Source organism: Neolamprologus brichardi, chromosome 15 (assembly GCF_056152115.1).
Source record: "Neolamprologus brichardi isolate AB-2024 chromosome 15, ASM5615211v1, whole genome shotgun sequence".
NCBI lineage: Eukaryota > Metazoa > Chordata > Actinopteri > Cichliformes > Cichlidae > Neolamprologus > Neolamprologus brichardi.
Genome location: NC_142118.1, coordinates 24,349,496 through 24,367,798, shown reverse-complemented (window position 1 = coordinate 24,367,798; position 18,303 = coordinate 24,349,496). Strand labels below are relative to the sequence as shown.

General features: G+C 40.0%; 1 protein-coding gene across 4 annotated transcripts in view; it reads right to left on the bottom strand.

Annotated features, from left to right (window-relative positions):
- Nucleotides 1–414: 414 nt before the first annotated feature.
- The window catches only part of adgrg6 (adhesion G protein-coupled receptor G6), a 105,099-nt gene continuing 87,210 nt past the window's right edge, over nucleotides 415–18,303 (bottom strand). For 3 of the 4 annotated variants that reach the window (XM_006793425.3, XM_006793426.3, XM_006793428.3), the window contains one exon: nucleotides 415–5,750. In XM_006793425.3, coding sequence (XP_006793488.2) covers nucleotides 5,539–5,750 — 212 coding nt within the window. In that variant the 3' untranslated portion in view covers nucleotides 415–5,538. The remainder of the gene's footprint in view (nucleotides 5,751–18,303) is intronic. The other variant, XM_006793427.3, reaches the window with a different exon arrangement.

Below are 18,303 nucleotides of genomic sequence, written 5' to 3'. Positions count from 1 at the left end.
AGCCTGACATCTTGTTGACTTCTAATCTCTTTGTTAGTCCTCTCATTTATGTTTTGTATTTTACTTCCTGCTTTGTGGTCGTCACCTGTTTATTATTGATATATGATTATGTTCACGAAGCTCTAATCAGCCCTCTTTGTATAAATATCCTAGTCTTCCGTTGCTCTTTGTCAGGACAGTCAATTTACAGTTCAGTGTGTTCGTGCACCTCGTGTAAAGAATCGATGTGAAGCTTTGATTATGAAAGAAACAACAATTCATGATTTGGCTTGATAGAAATCTTTTCACTATAGCGGGTGTGACCAGTCAGCAGGGAACTTCCTCTGTGTTCTTAACTGAAATCGATCACACTCAAAGTCATAGGTCACAAAAAAAATAAAGAAGCAACACAAAAGTTTGACTCCGGCTCTGTGATCATGTCAAACCTTTATTCCCTTTAATGCTGAAACTAAAGCGTGCTTTCACAAAATAACCTCACAGAAAAACCAGGAAATAATGCAGCCGTGAAGGGAGGACAAGCGTTCACAGAATCATAGAAAAAATAGTACAAACACTAAAACACAGCAAAAGCCAAGATGAGTTACAATCCTCAGTGAAACATCTGCATGTGATACAATATCCGTCAACTAAACATAGTGCAGGTGACATGAAGTATTTACATTAAATGCAACTGTACACACGTCATGTTAGAGGAAAATAGAGATGTGGGTGGACTTAACCTGTGAGTGGACGAGTTAGCCCAGAGGAAACGAAACGGGACTCGTAACGTTTACTGAGTTTGGATATCTGATTGAACAGTGACTATAATGCTACTGCATGCTGAGCTGCCAGAGAGCCGTTAGGGAACAAGAATTCTGCACAAGAGCAGACAGATTAAAGAACTCGTCTACAAACGGCTTCAAAAAGTTAAGGTGGGCATCGGCAGTTCATTAAAATAATTAATTTCTGCTTGATTAGAAATATAAAATGAATTCTGGCCTCTTCAGCCAAGCAGTGCGAGTGAGTTTAACTTTAAGGCTCTTTATTGGCCTTTTCTTGGCGTTGGGCAGAGTCTGATTTTGTCACATGACTTTTGTTTTCAGCCTGTCTTGATTGAGCAGTCTCCTTACACTCTGTGTGTACTTTTTCATTTTGTTACCACACAAACATTCAGCCTTGTTCCCAGTCAGGAAAATTCAGTTTGTGTGCACACCTGGTAATCCACACACCTGGAATACCAGGTGTGTGTGTGTGTGTGTGTGTGTGTGTGTGTGTGTGTGTGTGTGTGTGTGTGTGTGTGTGTGTGTGTGTGTGTGTGTGTGTGTGTGTGTGTGTGTGTGTGAGCATAGATTCACATCTTTGTGGAGACCAAAAATGGGAAGTTCACTATACTTGTGGGGACCAAAATCCTGGACCCCACAAGTTTGAAGGCATTTTTGAAACTTAAAATGTGGTTTTAGTGCCAGGGTTACAATTGGGTTATGGTTAGGGTAAGGGGCTAAGGAAAGCATTACGTTAATTAGATGTCCCCACAGATTTGAAAACCTGACGTGTGTGTGTGTGTGTGTGTTGTCCTCTTCGTGCTTGATAAGTCGTGCTTGATATGAACATTTTAAGGCATTTCTGAAGCCAGTCCAGTGACTGACAGGATAACTGAGCTATGCCCCCGTACGGAGCTGCCAAAAAGGCCTTGGCTCTTCTTTCACAGTCTCAAGGGAATTTCTGAGAGCTGAAGAGTGCATTCTTCTGCCACTCTGGGCAAAAGAAAAAAGACACAGGGGTTAAGGGGTACAACACGTGACTACTACAATACATTCTGCAGTGTTGAATGCTGTTGGCTCCATGTAGGCAGTGGAAGTCCAGTTAGCCAACAGTTGATGAGTGGAGGTCCAATGAGTCTGAATACCAAAAAAGACCTCAGATAGGTCCCCATCTTCATCCTCTATGGTTTTCCCTCCCAGTAAGTTTAATTTGTGGTTAACCGGACACAGGAAGACATTTACAAAATAAATAGCATACAACACAATAAACACTGCTCAAAAGATGCTCAAAGCAATGGAACAGAATAGCACACATATTTGTTTTTGTTTTGTTTTGTTTTTTTCAAAAAAAGGCTTCTATTGGAACAGAACGATGCTTTTTCCCCACTTTGACAGAATTCATGAAATTTTATGGTGGTGACAAATGACCATCATAAAACTGTTTGACTGATTGTCTTTTATTAATGCAACACTAAGAATGCTCCAGTGCTAATTGTGTAAATGGGAGTTAAAGTGCTGCCGGGCAAAGAAAGGTCTACTACTACGATGTCTCTCACACACAAGTTATATTTTTCTAAATGTAACAGTGAACTTTTCAGACAAATTAACTAACTAACTGAGCCTCTTACAGCTTTAAATACTGATACAATGTTACTACTTTATATATATATTTAACACGTGGTCTAACATGCAGAGTGTATGTTTCTATTAAATTTGACTGATAAAATAAAGAAAAAAGATTACGTTTGATTGTTTGGTGGCAAACTGGATAACATTTTATGTGCAAGTCGTTAACCCTCTCATCAGCCACAACCCAGTCGCCAATCTGAATATTTTATTTCTGTTCTTCTTAAATTGTCTTCCCAGACAATAATGATTCCAACTGATATCAAAAGCTATTTACACTGCTTCCAGAAAATCAGAATAAAGGGACAGAGTTAGGATGACCACCTGTGATGGTTTAGGTCTCAGGGGCCTTAAAACATGGGAATTAGTTATTTTTAATTTGGTAGTAATTAAAAATGAAAGCGAGTTTATCCAGCGGATTTGAAAGTGCAGTTTTGGTCTAACAGCAATGAGGAATTACATTTTCAACATTTTTAATTTAATAAAATATTGTATAAACTGCAGCCAGTTAAAAATCTCAATGCAGTGTGGCATACCTAGACTGACAATGTTGTCCATGATACAAACACAGTCAAACAATGAATATCACACTTGATCACTGCATGGTGGCTGCATGTGTGCCATGGAGGTTCATTTTATATCTCTTTATTATACAAAGGAATTCTTATCAGGATTTAAAGTCTAAGGAAGGGCAGGAAGTGCTGACTTTCATGGCTTTACAAATTAAACCATATGTAAAAATGCTGCTTTACCTGCGTAGAAGGTGATGAAACAACATTAATATGAAACTGATTTTGACTTTTTTACATTTTGAGAAATAAGTGTAGATTATTTTGCTAACTCGGTTGATTCTCTTAAAAAGAAAAAATGATACTGATGATTAAATTCATGGATCAGTTCAGCTGAATTACGAGAACAAAAATATCCTCTGTCACTGCTCCTGTTCCCTCTCGTTTTTCATGCTGATATATTTAAATCTCCTCTGCTTTAGATATTTGCCACCACATGAAAGGACTAGGATGGAATTCCTCTTGCACTTCCAGGACCGCTGGGTAATCTACAGACTTGGCTGTCATCAGGTTTCTCTTAAAAATATGTTCCTTCTAAAAGGAGGTCTGCAAAATACTTGTAGTAATTTGAATATCTGATATGAAAAGACACACTGATGCTGAGTTGTATTGTCTAAACCACAACATCGGCAGACTTAGCATTTTTGCTGGGATCTGGGTAAACTTATCCATAAGTCCTTTAGGCTATAATATTGTCATTCTAGCAGTTGTATTACCTTAAAAAAACTATTACAAAATTCTGAATAAGAGCAGATATTAGAACAAGAGTAAGAAAACAAACCTCCAAATGTGAACAGTAAAGAATTTACCACTATGATTGCTAAACTCTGGCTGACATGCACAAGAAAGCTTCAACATCTTTTATCCAATAAACCACCAAACATGTGGGAAATATTACAATAATTATTTATATGAGCACAACATTTTCAAAAATGGAGTCTGAAAATCAAAATATGTGTTGATAAACTCAAGCGTTCCATCAATAGACATACCAAGTTTTGTTCATGATAATAATATTTTTAATAAATGTAAATATGTTAAATGAATATTTGAAAACACCTTGATCAATCGGCTTTCCCGGTGGAGATTATATTCTGTTCAATTCTCTTTTTGTGTGTGTCCATCCTATTTCTGCCCCTTTGGTCATCACAACTTAAAGCATGTATATAAAGCATAAAGTATGTACAGTTGCAGTGACCCTTTGAGGACCTTACAAAGGCATGAATAACATCAACCATCCAGACAGATTTTCACAATAAAAATAAGGCACATAGAATACATAGATCTATATTTACAGAGGGTATGGCTCCACACACACGTGCACAAATGGACAGTTTTAATAAACATCACAGTATTAAAAAGATGCCAAACCTAAGAGTCTAGTTTTTTCTTCGATAACATCCTTTTTTTTTTCATTTTTTGTCTTTCCTCACCCCTCTGATCACTCCCCCTTGCTCCTAGTTTCATCTTACATTCTGGCAGCCAAGTCGGCCAATTCTGGTAATTTGATATGATACAGTAGAATCACATCAGCGTCACTGACCACCCTGTAGCTTCTCTTATCATTCTTAATCAGAATAATTTTGTTGATTGACTTAATTCTGATGAGTTCACAGGCTGCCGTTTAAGCATATTTCATAAAAAAGCATATTTCTTGAAAAGCCTTTTGGGACTTTTGTACAAAGGAATTTAATCACGTTATTGCATACTCTGTACTGAGGAAAAATATCCAATCAAATTAGAGTACAGTCTGACAAACCGGCCTGCTCCTTGTAAATTTAACATAAATGAAAACACATATCAATCATTTTTGCAGATTGTTGAATTAATTGTACAAAAACTATGTGCTCCTACAGCAAAACAAACAATTCACATGATTACACATGATTTAACAAAGTTTTCAGGGACATCTCTGAGGCTGAGACAGAATCAGAACGCTTCTAAACAGTTTGTGTGGGTGTTGGGCTTGTACAGTGTTAGGGGGCTATCTCAATGAATATCAGAAGAATAAAAAAAAACACTCTCTGACTAAGGCTTTTAGAGCTCTGCACTGCTTGGACAAGCTCTACAATTCAAAGCTTCTCAAACTGTTGAGGCTCTGAGAGTTTTCGAAACACAGGGACTGTCGAATGTTGGAGATTTCTGGAACGTGCAAAAGTCTCAGGGCACTGACTCAGGCTTCATTGAGTTTATAATCATGTTCTGTAATTCAGCTCAGTCAGCCGGTACTTGCTACAACCTTTCTCTTGGAATGAGGCTGTCACACAACTTTAGAATACTTGGATACGTTTCAAAACATCGAATTTTGCTCTCACAAAGTTCGGGAACATTAGGAAGATATCCAACAGACTGAACAGTTGAATGCTGAAATCCAGAAATGTTAGAAGTACTTCCAGAACACAAAAGGTTCAATAATGTTCAGCGGCATGTACAGAATAATGACTCATGTTCCAGTGCTGCGCTTCATGTATGAACCTTTAACAGAAGCCTTTCAGTGAAGCTGTGAACAGGATGTTATGAAGTTTCTAGAACAATGTGAGCAGGTCTAGAACATATTCCAATTGGGGGGGGGGGGGGGGGGCAGCAAGAGTGCTGAGGGCAATCTAAAACCTGGTGCAGTGGGTGCAGGTGTCAGGCATGATGATGTTCTTGCAGAAGTTGTCAGAGTGTGTGGAACAGTAACCTTTCACCTTGTCAATCATCTGGCTGACAGGAAGGATGGAGGACGAGGAGGAAGAGGAGTTGGGCTCCACTTCTGAGGAGGAGCAGGATGAGGAGATGCACTTTGGATTGGTCTGTTTGGAGTAGTATTTAGCTACAGGGATCAAAAACACAGAGGGAAAACAGGGTGTTATGACCTAATTATGGATTAACGTTCCAGTCATTAGAAGGAAATCTGATTACATTGATGCTGTCATTCACAGTGAAAATGTCAATCAAATTAAACATGTTAGCAATTGTTATTTAACCTTCATGTATTAGTGTTACTTCTAGTTAAAAGCTTTACAAACAGGATACATTAATAAGGTATGTATTATGATCGGGTGGATCATTTGACTCATGTGATTGCTCATCGCTTGTTTCTAAACATATGGTAAAACCAACCATTCAGACTGCACTGGTATCATGGTGAACCCTGTAAAATATAAAAACTATATAGACTAAAGGCAGAAGACGAAGAATGCTCTGAACACAAGGTAGAAAGAAAAGGAAGACAAGACAAAGACCAAGAATGATAATCTGTTAAAATCTGTTAAATTCAAATAAATGTGGACAGACTACTTTCTGGGTAATGAAATTATAAAGAGTACAATCAGTCTCACTGCGATCACCATAATCAGCACAGAGATAGTGTTGTTATTTGGCATTGCCTAAACCCAGAACCTGACATAAACCTCACCAAGTACTTTTAAGCCTAAATCATAGCAAAGAGCAAATGAAAACAAACTGAAACCACAGATAAGCAGAGTGCAAAAACTGAACCCTCCAGCATGCTGCACTCTCCTGGCTGGCAGTATTTTGACTTTTAAAAACCACTGCTCTCTCCTTATGCATACTTTGTTATTCAAGGGCCTAGTGAACTTTATAGTAACCAAAAGAATGAGATTATGAAAGAAGTGGCCACACCTTGGCCAAGTGTTGAGGAAATTAAGATGGAGCTAGAAAATGGAGCTGGTGCATAGTCATGCTGACAGGAGCCAACAGTGCCATAGAATGCTATAAAATTTGTTGAATAGGTTGAAAAAACAGGAACCGCCCAAGTGCAACAGCAAATCACTGCTGACATGAGAGTTTAAAACATTGTGCTAAAATACATAAATACCAAGTTATTCAAGACCTTCAAGACTTCACTGTGTCCGCTGTTTCAGCCCGCACCACATCATCCAGGGCAACACGGTGAGCACATGCAGAGAGTCCACTTAGATCTCTCTGGGCTGCACAAAGACCTGGTGCTAACTTTGATTTTGTAGTTACGTTTACATTGTACCACTTTTCATTTCATCTTCTGCCTTCAGCCTTTTGCAGTACCGAGTACTCAGCCCACAGACATTTAATACTGTACGTCTTGCAGCACTCATACTATGCGATATCAAAATGCGATCTGCAAAAACTTGGAAAGCTTGAAGAAATGTAGAAACTTAACCTTAACCTTAAAATATACAAGAAGAATTAGTCCAAGAAAAAATTAAGGATTTACATAAGTACAGCATATTTTAAATCAACTTACCAAGAAAGTAAAACACAGCAATGGGAGTGAGGTCAAAATGTCCAGGAGAAACACAACATATTTTTCTACAGTCATGTGCAATAATATCTGACCCTACCTGTGAAAACAATCCATGTACCACACTCATGATCGCCCTGAGCCAAAAGTATCTACATTCAGCATGATATTTGTGAAAACAATATCTCTTATTTGTCTTTAGACTGTTTTGGAACTCATAAAATGACATAAAATATGTTAAGTCAAACATGTTCTTGTTCAGACGTGACAGTTACATGAAAGTTATTCATGGTCTAATTTAAACACTGCTCAGAACAGCTGAAGGTTGTCCTACACAGAGTAGGACTGCAAGAGTAAGGCATAATAGGTCTACAGTACAAGGATGGTGATATGAACACTGGCCAGACTTAAGCCAGGACCAACTCTGTTTATTCAACAGGAACTGAAAGAAATGCCAGAGTACAGCTCCCTCGTAGAACACATAGGTAGTGCCAACTACTACATAACCTGAGATCATTGCTGCTTTATTTAACCATGAGTGAAATTCTCAAGATTAACAATCTTTTGTGTGCTTCTCTCAGCACAGTTTATCACAAGTCTGGATGGGAAAACACAGTCAATAAGTTCTGATCATCTCACAGTGCTATGATGAACTCGACTTAGAGCAGATTATTTACCTGTCTTGCCAAATGTCGTCTGGTTTTTGTCTGGTTTTCTGTTTTGTTTTTCTCCATCTTTCATTTCTTATTTGCTCAAAAAACTGCTTTTTCAAGGATTTTATGAGCCAGCAGAAAATATAACCGGGATACTCTGGGTCGTATCACATGGGGTCGAAATTTCATGTTGCACTCGATGCTGAGATCGTAATTCAAAATGTGTAGAAAGGGAACAGTGACAGTATGCGGTATATAATTTTGACCTAACTGCCGTTATCATGGTTTTAGCTGAAGATGTGTTTAAATCATAGGTGACGGGACTCATATAAAAAGATGTGCTGTACATTGCACACGTCGTCTTCACCTTTTTTCACTCACTGCTTTATGTGTTTACACACTTCTCTGCATTTAATTATTAGTTATTATTCATCTGATTCATCTTCCACAGGGTGTCTTTGTCTTCCTCACCTGCCACCAATCGTGGCGGATAACTTGGCTCTACTAGAGGTTTTATTCCTGTTAAAAGGGAGTTCTTCCTTACCACTATTCCCAACTGGTTGCTTATACAAGGTCATCAAAACTGCACAATTTGGATAAAACTATCGGCCACTACATGTATGAACGATGAAAATAAGTATACTTCTACATAAACTCAAAACATGTGATAGTTAGCAGTTGGAGGATGTAAAGAGTAACTGATATTTCATATTTTCATATTTTCAAAAACTAATTTATTTCTAAAGTAAAATAGACAGATTAACAGACAGACTTTTGTGGGCGTGCACCCACAAAACCATTTGGGTGAAAGGACTGCTTAGTCAGAAGGCGAAGCTTTAATGAGAGAAGATGGCTAGAATGGGTGAGAGAAAGTAGAATTGTTGAGATGTTTCAGGCATCTGATCAGGAACCCTCCTGGTCAATTACTTTATAAAGTAAAAACTTTCCTTTTAGGTAAAGCTTCCAATAAAGGCTGGGTCATCCCTTAATTATGGATTGCTTAGTTATGGACAGGTCGGAACCATGCGTTAGTTATGGAGCCTTCCCATTTTTCTCTTGCAAAGCGTTTGTGTTTGTGGCCTCTCTGTGCTCCTGTTTTCTCCCTTATCTTTTTCTTCAGGCTCCAGATCAGTCGCAGCAGATGGTTGCCCAATTCTGGTTCTGCCAGAGGCCGTTTCCAGTTTAATGGGGGTTATTCCTCCCCACCACTATGTCCTTGCTCACAGGAGATCGTCTGATTGTTATGGTTCTTTTGCTAACATTGTATGGTCTTTACTTCCATAATATAAAGCACTTTGAAACTAGAGCAATATAAATAAAACTGAATCAAAGGTTTCCCAAACATAACAAGCCGAGAAGAGTCGCTGGGGTCGACCCTCACTGGAGGGATTTCAAATCTTGTCTGACCTGAGATTGTCTCAAGATCCTCCAGGGGGAAAGTTGGAGGAAACAATGCTGGGGACAACAACGACTGGAATGTACTTCTATGTCTGCTACCAGATAATCTACTGACTCCGAACATGATGAACGATCAAAGAAAATGGGCACAAGAGGAAAAATGAAATATGAAAGTGTTAATATGCTTTGTCCGTGACCCTGAATTTAAGAACCAACCCTCTTATAACCTAACATACAGCTACCAGCAACAATGCAAGCTCCAGAAAGTTCACAAGTCCCAAATGTTGATGGGATTTTGTGAACTGCATGTTTGTTTTAGGTTAGAATTAGGGCTAAGTGGAGAGCAAGTTAAACATCAAAATTAGAATGAGAAGAATAGAAGTCCAAACACTAGTGTCAATGCTCTTAATGTGAGAATGTCTGGAAAATGTTCATTCAGTTACAAAAAGTGTCTTCATCAAACCTTCAGGGGTTTCCTTTTGTTCCTCATTCAGCCCAGGAAGACTTCTTAGAAGTTAACGATGCTCTGGGGCTCTTTACAGGTGTGGCAGTTTGAGACAATAATTTTGTCTACTTGTTAAAAATGTCGTCCTGAATTCTGGATTTATGATATAGATATACCAGCAGTCTTCACAGTTTCACATTTTATGGAACATTCTTGTGGACAATGGGCCAAAGCAATCGACTTAAATGTATGCTCTTTGAGCCAAATCAAACACATGCATATGTCTGTGCACTGACCTCCTGGTCTGATATTGTAAAGCAGGGAATATTTGAGACTGCATCTAAATCACGCTGTTCAAACAAAGAAGCTCCTTCTCTATCGTTGCCTGATTAAACAAAGCATGGATTGATTGATTGTGTTGTCTTACTACACATTCAGCGATTATTCCCAACATCTCTTCCAACTGTTGTCCCTTTGCAACACAAAAAGCTTCAGGGTCAAGCAATGATTTCCTGCTGGCGTGGACTGCAGTCACGACTTCCTTTCACTGTGCATTATGACAGCGCTGATTATGCCGCTGGCCTCACGCGGTCATGTTGCAGCTGGTCCTACTCATTCATTTTGACTTTTAAAATGCCCCATGATGTCACACTGAGATGTTTTGTTTTCTTTCTGCATCTCCTGTGACACATGGACAACATTTTTACGGGGAATACTGTTTTATTTTTTTTTAATCCCTCAATTGTACACCAGAGTACACTTTGAGACAGAGACAGAAACTGTGAGGGGTGTTAGAGCTGAGCTGGTGTCATAGAAAAGGCGTTTGGGAATAGCAGGTCGGTCCCTGGTCATGATCTGCCTGCTCTGTGATAGAGAAATGCTCCGACCTCAAACATCTGGAAATGATACAAGGATAGATTGACACTGGTGAAGACGCTGAGGAACTGTGAAGCAACCTCGTAGGAAACACAAAGAGAGAATTCCTCCTTCAGCGCAGATGACTTAATAACACGCTGTCCATTTCCACCGCAGGCTATGATCTGAATGAGAATGCTTACCACCCTCCTCTAAGGTACAAATAAAAATGCATTTTCTTCAGTACATGCTTTTATGTTAGAGTAAAGTAATTGGACAAACAAGTCTGTTTGCGCAGGCCTAAAGCATTCCACACAATATAGCTGCGCTGATGAATGTTATGTGAAACACAGATGATCTGATAGTATCACATGTTAAAATTTACACTTATACAGTCGAACCCACACAGATTTTATCGTCCGATCTTTCCCGCAGCATGAGGTCGCAGCAGGCTGTTAAGTTTAAATGTCGCTCCAGGTCACGTGTAAAGGCAACAGTCCTGTGTGTGGCTGTGGTAGCACAGTTCACCCCCTGCTTCTGCTGCCTCCAAGTGGCAAAGCAAACAAATAAAAAAGCTAATGCAGCTCATCATGTAGCACTGTGGACGCAGCTTTTTGTTTTTAAAGACTTTTAAATAATCCACAGGGAGAATGTATGTATGCAAGCTTTGACTCAAACCAGGAGAGTTGAACAGTTTTAATTAATTTTCTTTGACTAATATTCTTGAGCGCGTGTGATGGTTGGCCTGGGACTCCGACTAAAGACAGGAGGTGTCTGACCTCTTGCTGTGAGGACTATACTATGAGACTCCAGATTAACTTTACTGAGAAGATCAGTCACTGAATCTCTTTCTTCTTTGAATTCTGTTCATCATCTGCCTGATTTCCTTAACTGTGTTTTTACCTCATCCACCAACCCTGGTGTCCAAATGACACACTTGCAAAGAAAAATGGCTCCTAACAAGACAGAATATTTCAGGGTTTCACGTTTTGGACAAAGCTTGAAGAAATTAACCAGACAACAACCAGATCACTTGGCAATGATTCTCCTTCTACTTAGACTCTATTGGTGCTTAGAAGTAAAAGACAGAGCGAGATACTGGAATGACATGCACAGCCAACACTGTGCAGCAAATCAGGCCTCATCTAGAGAGATGACAACAAGCAGCAACAAAGCTCTGATCTGAAGGCAAATGGCAAATGACTTCATGTGTATTCGAGTGTCAGTAGAACTCAGACATCACATACTGTCTTTGCTGATTAGACCTCACGATGTGGCTCAGGCAACACGCGAGACAGTACAAAGTAAAAATGAGCAAGCTGGACATGACCATGTGGACAGTTTTGTGGGGTCCGGCCAGGATTTGTGTGTTTTCTTGCACTATTAGTTTGGCCAAACGCTGGCACAAAACCAGTCAATATCACCGCCCTGTCTGACAATCTGAAACTGGCACAATCAGCAACTTCTTTAAATCACCGAGTAAAAATTATTTTTGGATAAGCTTTTGACTAAAATATTTATTTTATTGTGGTGTCCAACACATTTTATGTTTTCATAAGCACTCCATTATCTTTTTGTTGGCCTCCATTTTCCTTCCGCACTTTAGAACCTTTTGTTCTTTACTGCAAATACTGTTAAAGAAGTGATTGTTGACTAAGAACCGACTCAAACTGTATCCCATTACTCTGTCAGCATGTCAGTGCTTGATAACAAAGGTGTAATCCAGTTTCACCTGAAAAGGTACCCTTAGAGAGAACCTCGAGAAGGGCGACGGGTCAAAGAAGCTGATAATAACACATAAACATTTTAAAAATAGACAATCAGTGAAAAGTCCTCGACTATGCAAGATCTGCAGTTCTTCAGTGGCTTGGACCTGGCTGAGACATTCTGACAATTTCTGTACACAACACTGCCAATAAAATGAAAAAGACGGTGGTTGGAAAGTATTTTCTGTTTTGCTTGGAGGTGAACCAAGTGTTGCATCCAAAGCTGTCCATGATTTGCCTGACGTGCTCATCTGAGTTTTAATCTCTGCACCACGTCTCTGCTCATGACCACCGTATCCCGACTTTGTGGACTCACATGGCGCAGGCAGGATACAGTGGAGGTTTCCTATCAGTCAAATCTGACTGGAAACAGTAACAGATGCTTCACAAGCACCTCGGTTAATGGAGGATGTATGTATCATTCAGTAGTTCCATATGTTAGGTCTGGCTGAGCTACACAGCGATATCAGTAAGGCTACGAGGAAGGACATGGGGTTTCGATTTGGCCTTCGCAAGATACCAGGCTGCCTACCTGGAAAAAGGAAAAGCAGCCTTCAAAGTAAATACTGGGCTTTAGTGCAGCAGGCAAAGGATGACGTGTCTGAGCTCTAATCTTAGTTCCAACTTGACAATAGATTTCAGATACAGGGTGACATAAGGTTGCACATCAACCCACATTAAATCTGACAAAAGAGCTAAAAAAAAAAACCCTTAATCAAGATTCCAGTAAAATTAGTCTCAAACACCAATCTGAGGGGAACCCAAAATCAACTGAGAGCTGTTCAGATGTCTGCAGATAAATACTTTTACAAAGGTTTTTAAAAATGGGAACAGAAAAGCACAAAAGGTCATTTGGACCCTCAAAAGACAAGGATATCTGACACAGAGTGGTTTTTCTTTACTTCTTAAAACTAAACTTTGTGCATATAAAAGAGTCAAAGCCAGCATCATAAAGATGTCTGAGACTTAAACATATTACAGTGTTTTGTCCCAATTTGGATGCAAATGTCTGGAGGAGCACAGCGATGGCACAGCTGTGGAACACACTGAACATGTTCCCATTTGCATCCTTTACACTTCATGCAGCTTATCAGTAACATGCCACTCATTGCAGCAGTCATCAATGAGGATCAAACTCACTTCAATGATTCTCTAAATCCCACTGCCAGCACTCTCACTACATGACAAAAGACATCTTCCTTCAGCATAGATGCTCATTACTTTTGGCTAAAGTAAGCATGCACTAGCTAGCATAACTCCAGGAGTTATGCTAGCTAGTGCATGCTTACCATACCAACAAAAGCTTGTGTTTTCTCCAAAAACACAAGCTTTTGTTGGGATGGTATTGGTTCCTCACAGGCTTTGAGGGTTTGTTTGTAGATTTGGGACTGACATCTTGCTGTTGATTGGTTTTAATTTCATCAAGTGAGTCACAAGAAGAGAATTGTAGTGAATATATACAGTCAAGCCCATAATTATTCATACCCCTGGCAAATTTTAACTTAAAGCTACTTTTATGCAAACAGCAAGTGTTTTTTGACCAGAAATGACACAGGAGTCTCCCAAAAGATAATAAGAGAATGTACAAGAGGCATCATTGTGGGGAAAAAAAACAACATTTCTCAGCTTTTATTTACATTTCAGCAAAAAGTGTCATGTCCAGAATTATTCATTCCCTTCACAAACTGTCATAGTCTCTGGGAAAATCCAAAGAGCTATACCATTCCGAATAGTCGAAGCTGGTCTAAAGCATCCTAATTACCCTAATTAATTGGGAACAGCTGTTTTAATCAACTCAACAGGTAAAAAAAACAGCAGCTCTCTGCAGTTGGTTTGTGGACAGTCATGGCTAAGACAGATGGATTTTATCCTGTCTTCCTTCTCTCACCCCAACCGGTCGCAGCAGATGGCCGCCCCTCCCTGAGCCTGGTTCTGCCGGAGGTTTCTTCCTGTTAAAAGGGAGTTTTTCCTTCCCACTGTCGCCAAAGTGCTTGCTCATAGGGGGTCATATGATTGTTGGGCTTTTCTCTGTATCTATGAAGCACCTTGAGGCGACATTTGTTGTGATTTGGCGCTATATAAATAAAATTGAATAGAGGAGCTCAGTGAGGACCTGCAGCTACACATGGTAGCTGCTCACAAGTCAGGAAAGGGCTACAAGACCATATCTAAATGTTTTCAAGTTCCAGTGGCTACAGTGCGAAGTATTATTAAAAAACACAAGATGTTTTGCACTGTGGAAAATCTCAAAGGACGTGGTCAGAAGCCAAAAGTGACACCTGTGTTGGCCAGGAGGATAGTGAGAGAGGTGAAAAAGAATCCAAGGATCATTACCAAGGCCATCCTGGTGAATCTGGGCTCTGCTGGTGGCAATGTCTCAAGGCAGACAGTCCAACGAATACTGCACACTGCTGGGTTCCACGGATGCAGACCAAGGAGGACGCCACGTCTCCAGAAAAGGCACACAAAAGCTTGCTTGGCCTTTGGAAATGCTCATCTGGACAAAGAAGAAGACTTCTGGTCTTCTGTGTTATGGTCAGATGAAACAAAAATGGAATTGTTTTGTCACAATGATGTTTCCTTCATTTGGCGTAAAAAACGAGAAGCCTTTAACCCAAAGAACACCATCCCCACTTTCAAACATGGTGGTGGGAACCTAATGCTTTGGGGATGTTTTTCAGCCAGTGGACCAGGGAACCTAATCAAAGTAAATGGCACCATGAAAAAAAGAGCAATACATGAAAATTCTCAACAGAGCCAGAGTCCTGACTTGAATCCAACTGAGAATCTGTGGAGGGAGCTAAAGATCAGGGTGATGGCAAGAAGACCCTCCAGCCTGAAGGATTTGGAGCTCACTGCTAAAGACGAGTGGGCAAAAATGCCTGTGTAGACGTGCAAAGAAGCTGGTCTGCAATTAGCGTTTGATTGCTAGCCAATAAAGGCTTATCTATTGATTACTGAGAAGGGTATGAATAATTCTGGACATAAAACCTTTTGCTCAAATTTTTTTTCCACAATGATTCCTCTTGTACATCGTCTTATTATCTTTTGGGAAATGCCTTTGTCATTTCTGGTCAAAAAAACCCTTGCTGGTTGAATAAAAATAACTTTAGGTCAAAATATGCCAGGGGTATGAATAATTATGGGCTAGCATAATAATTATGGTCATAGTAATGAGACTCCCATCAGCCGGTGCTCAGCCAAGCTGTTCAAGGAGATGGTTCACTGTGTTTTTCCAGTACTGTAAAGGAGAGACAGTGAAATATATTTTAGGGGGTCCACACACCCGCAGGTTTGATGGCTTTAAACTTTGAAACACTGCCACTCCAAATGATTTCATCCTCTGTCGTGACAAATGTCTAATAACTGTTTGTTCTCTTACTGGAAGATAATAAAATACTGACTCCAGCACAGCAGGATGGAGTGTGATGGGGCCACTACATCTCATTACACTGTCAGCTGTGATTATATAGTCAAGCATCAAGATAAGATGGGTGTGGGAGTCATGAACCGATTATCTTGGTGGAACACCATGCTCATTTTGGGTCTGCTTTAGTCCCACATGTTCAGTTTTGCTTATTATTATTTGTCCTGGGTTTGGTTTGAATCCAGAACAGGGTCCAAATTTTTCACCAGTGTAGACTACTGTGCACGATGACAGTATTTTCCAGGCAGTTTAAGGGATGATCTAATCGTGCAGGGACGCAATGAGACATATCGATGAAGGTCATAAATAAAAGGATCAGCAGCGTGCTGGATGGAAGGTTGGACTTGGCATTTGACTCGTAGGTCTGTAGCTTGCAAAGCATTTATGCAATAATGTGGTGAAGTGTGTAAGGTAATGTGTATATGAGATTTCAACCACACGTGTGTGTGTGTGTGACCATCACAGAGTGAGAGAAATATCCTGTTTGGAGCTTCCATGTGCATCAGTTCCTGTGGGTCAAACACACCAAGACAGATCACTACGCTGACACAACTGGAGCAGCATGATCCCCAAAGTATGTGTCAGGTCCCCCAAGTAAAGCACACAACCTGAACAGGAACCACGAGGCAACAGCTAAGGCAACATTCAGCATCATTCAGCATCATTCATGAGTGGATTCCCCAAAGCGTCTTCCATGAAAGATATTTGTTGACTGTCTGAAAGATGTTCCAGAAAGCACTTTTCCCTGAACAACAGTAACCTTTAAAGTGGCTCCATTCACTCTTCAGCTCCTGACTACTGGGGTTTAAATCATCAGCTCTGTTCTGCATACAGATTCAGCACGAACGGTTCTTAGTTCACCGCATGAGTCAGCAGTGAACTCCATGCAGACAACGTTGTTCTCCTGCTCGTCTCAGAGCCATGCTTCAGCTTTTTAAAACATGTTGCTGGCATTAAAGGGAAAAACTTCTTTTCATTCTTTCCATTAAGGCTCTGTGTGTTCTTCAGTTCCACACAGTCCCAGCTGTCTGTGGAGAGGAGGCTGGGAACGCTGGGAATAAAAGTAAGAGTACTAATTGAGCTCAGAGTGAATGTGGCCAGTTTGAAGGAGAAAATCTGACATCACAGCTTTGGCGAAAACCTCCAAACTCCCAAAGAGACGAATGATCTTTCCTCACCTGTTCTCTCAGCTCACCTGGAGATATGATGCAGCGGCTGAGACACTTTACCTGTTCACCTTTACCCTTGCCGTTCGGGCTGACTCTGACTGACACAATGGCCGCACAGGGAGTACTCTGTGCTCGAGAGAAGGGGAATTCCAGATTTCAGGACTGCCAAATCAGCCCAGAGAACAGTGACATCTATAAAGGGGTCAAAACGAACCAGATTTTTTTTAATGTTAGTGGGAACAAAACAACCTGTTGTGAAATTTGTTACGGACAAATTACTTCTCCTGTGCTTTTAAGATGGCTTTGGGTCTTTTTGTTTCACATGGAAACACAGTAAATTACTTAAAGATGGATTCAGTCCATAACACTAAACACATCATGTACACACAGTTAAACTAAGCTGGAATTATATTAGTCATTCCTTTTGGCTGTCGCAGATCATGTGAGAGTGAAAAGTGAAAGGTCATGTCCAACTGAAAAGTTTCCTAATCTTCTGACTGGCAGAGGGGGGGGGGGGGGGGGGGGGGGGCAGAGGGAGCAGAAAATCAAACCTGTTGAGCATGCACGTTACCATTTAAAGCTGCAATTGTGTAACATTAGAAAAAGGTGAACCAAGAAATTGGAAACTGAAAGCTTCCTCCTGCAAATCTCCTCTCTTTCCCCTCACTGTCCAAAGCTGTCCTTTACTTAAATACTAAAATTATTAAAGATAATTATTCATCTTAGTATCTGCAATGGACTTTAAAAATGTGCATGCAGTTATTTTCATTCTGGAAATTCAGAAACAGGCGTGGCTCGCGTGTCATGGAATGAACTGAGTTTTTGACGACATCAATAACATCAAGGCTTATGGATCTATCTGAAGTGGCCAACATAAAAAGTTTATTCATGTCACCTTTAGCCTCAAATAATCTTAAATGCAATGCTAGTTGCAAACGCAATATAAAGTTACTCCAAATGGCCAATATAGCTATTATAGCTGATATGTGGCAAGCTGACATGGGTTAGCCTAGAACTGTAAACCACAGTCAAACAATAACAATAGAAATAACTTGATGAACGAGTTGAACCTCGCTGTTTAACGTTATTGTACGCTCACATGAGTTAAGTCATCAGAGTCGGGCAGCCAAACGTTACGCTGTCTGACTTCTCTTGGATTTAACAAAGACGGCCAAGTGTTTCCATATGGCACCATCTTGCACACACCAATTTTTTTTTTAGACACAACCAGTATAACCAGTTTAACCAGACCCCTTCCATCTACTCAAACTAACCTGGAGTTAACCTGGAATCAATACATCATTCACTGCACCGAAGCCCATGCTAACCATCTAGGATAATTAATTAAAACAAACATTAGATTTTCCACTTTTAAGAGTTAAAAAAACTTCATTTGTTAGTTTGAAAACTGTTTTCAGTTTCAGTTTTCA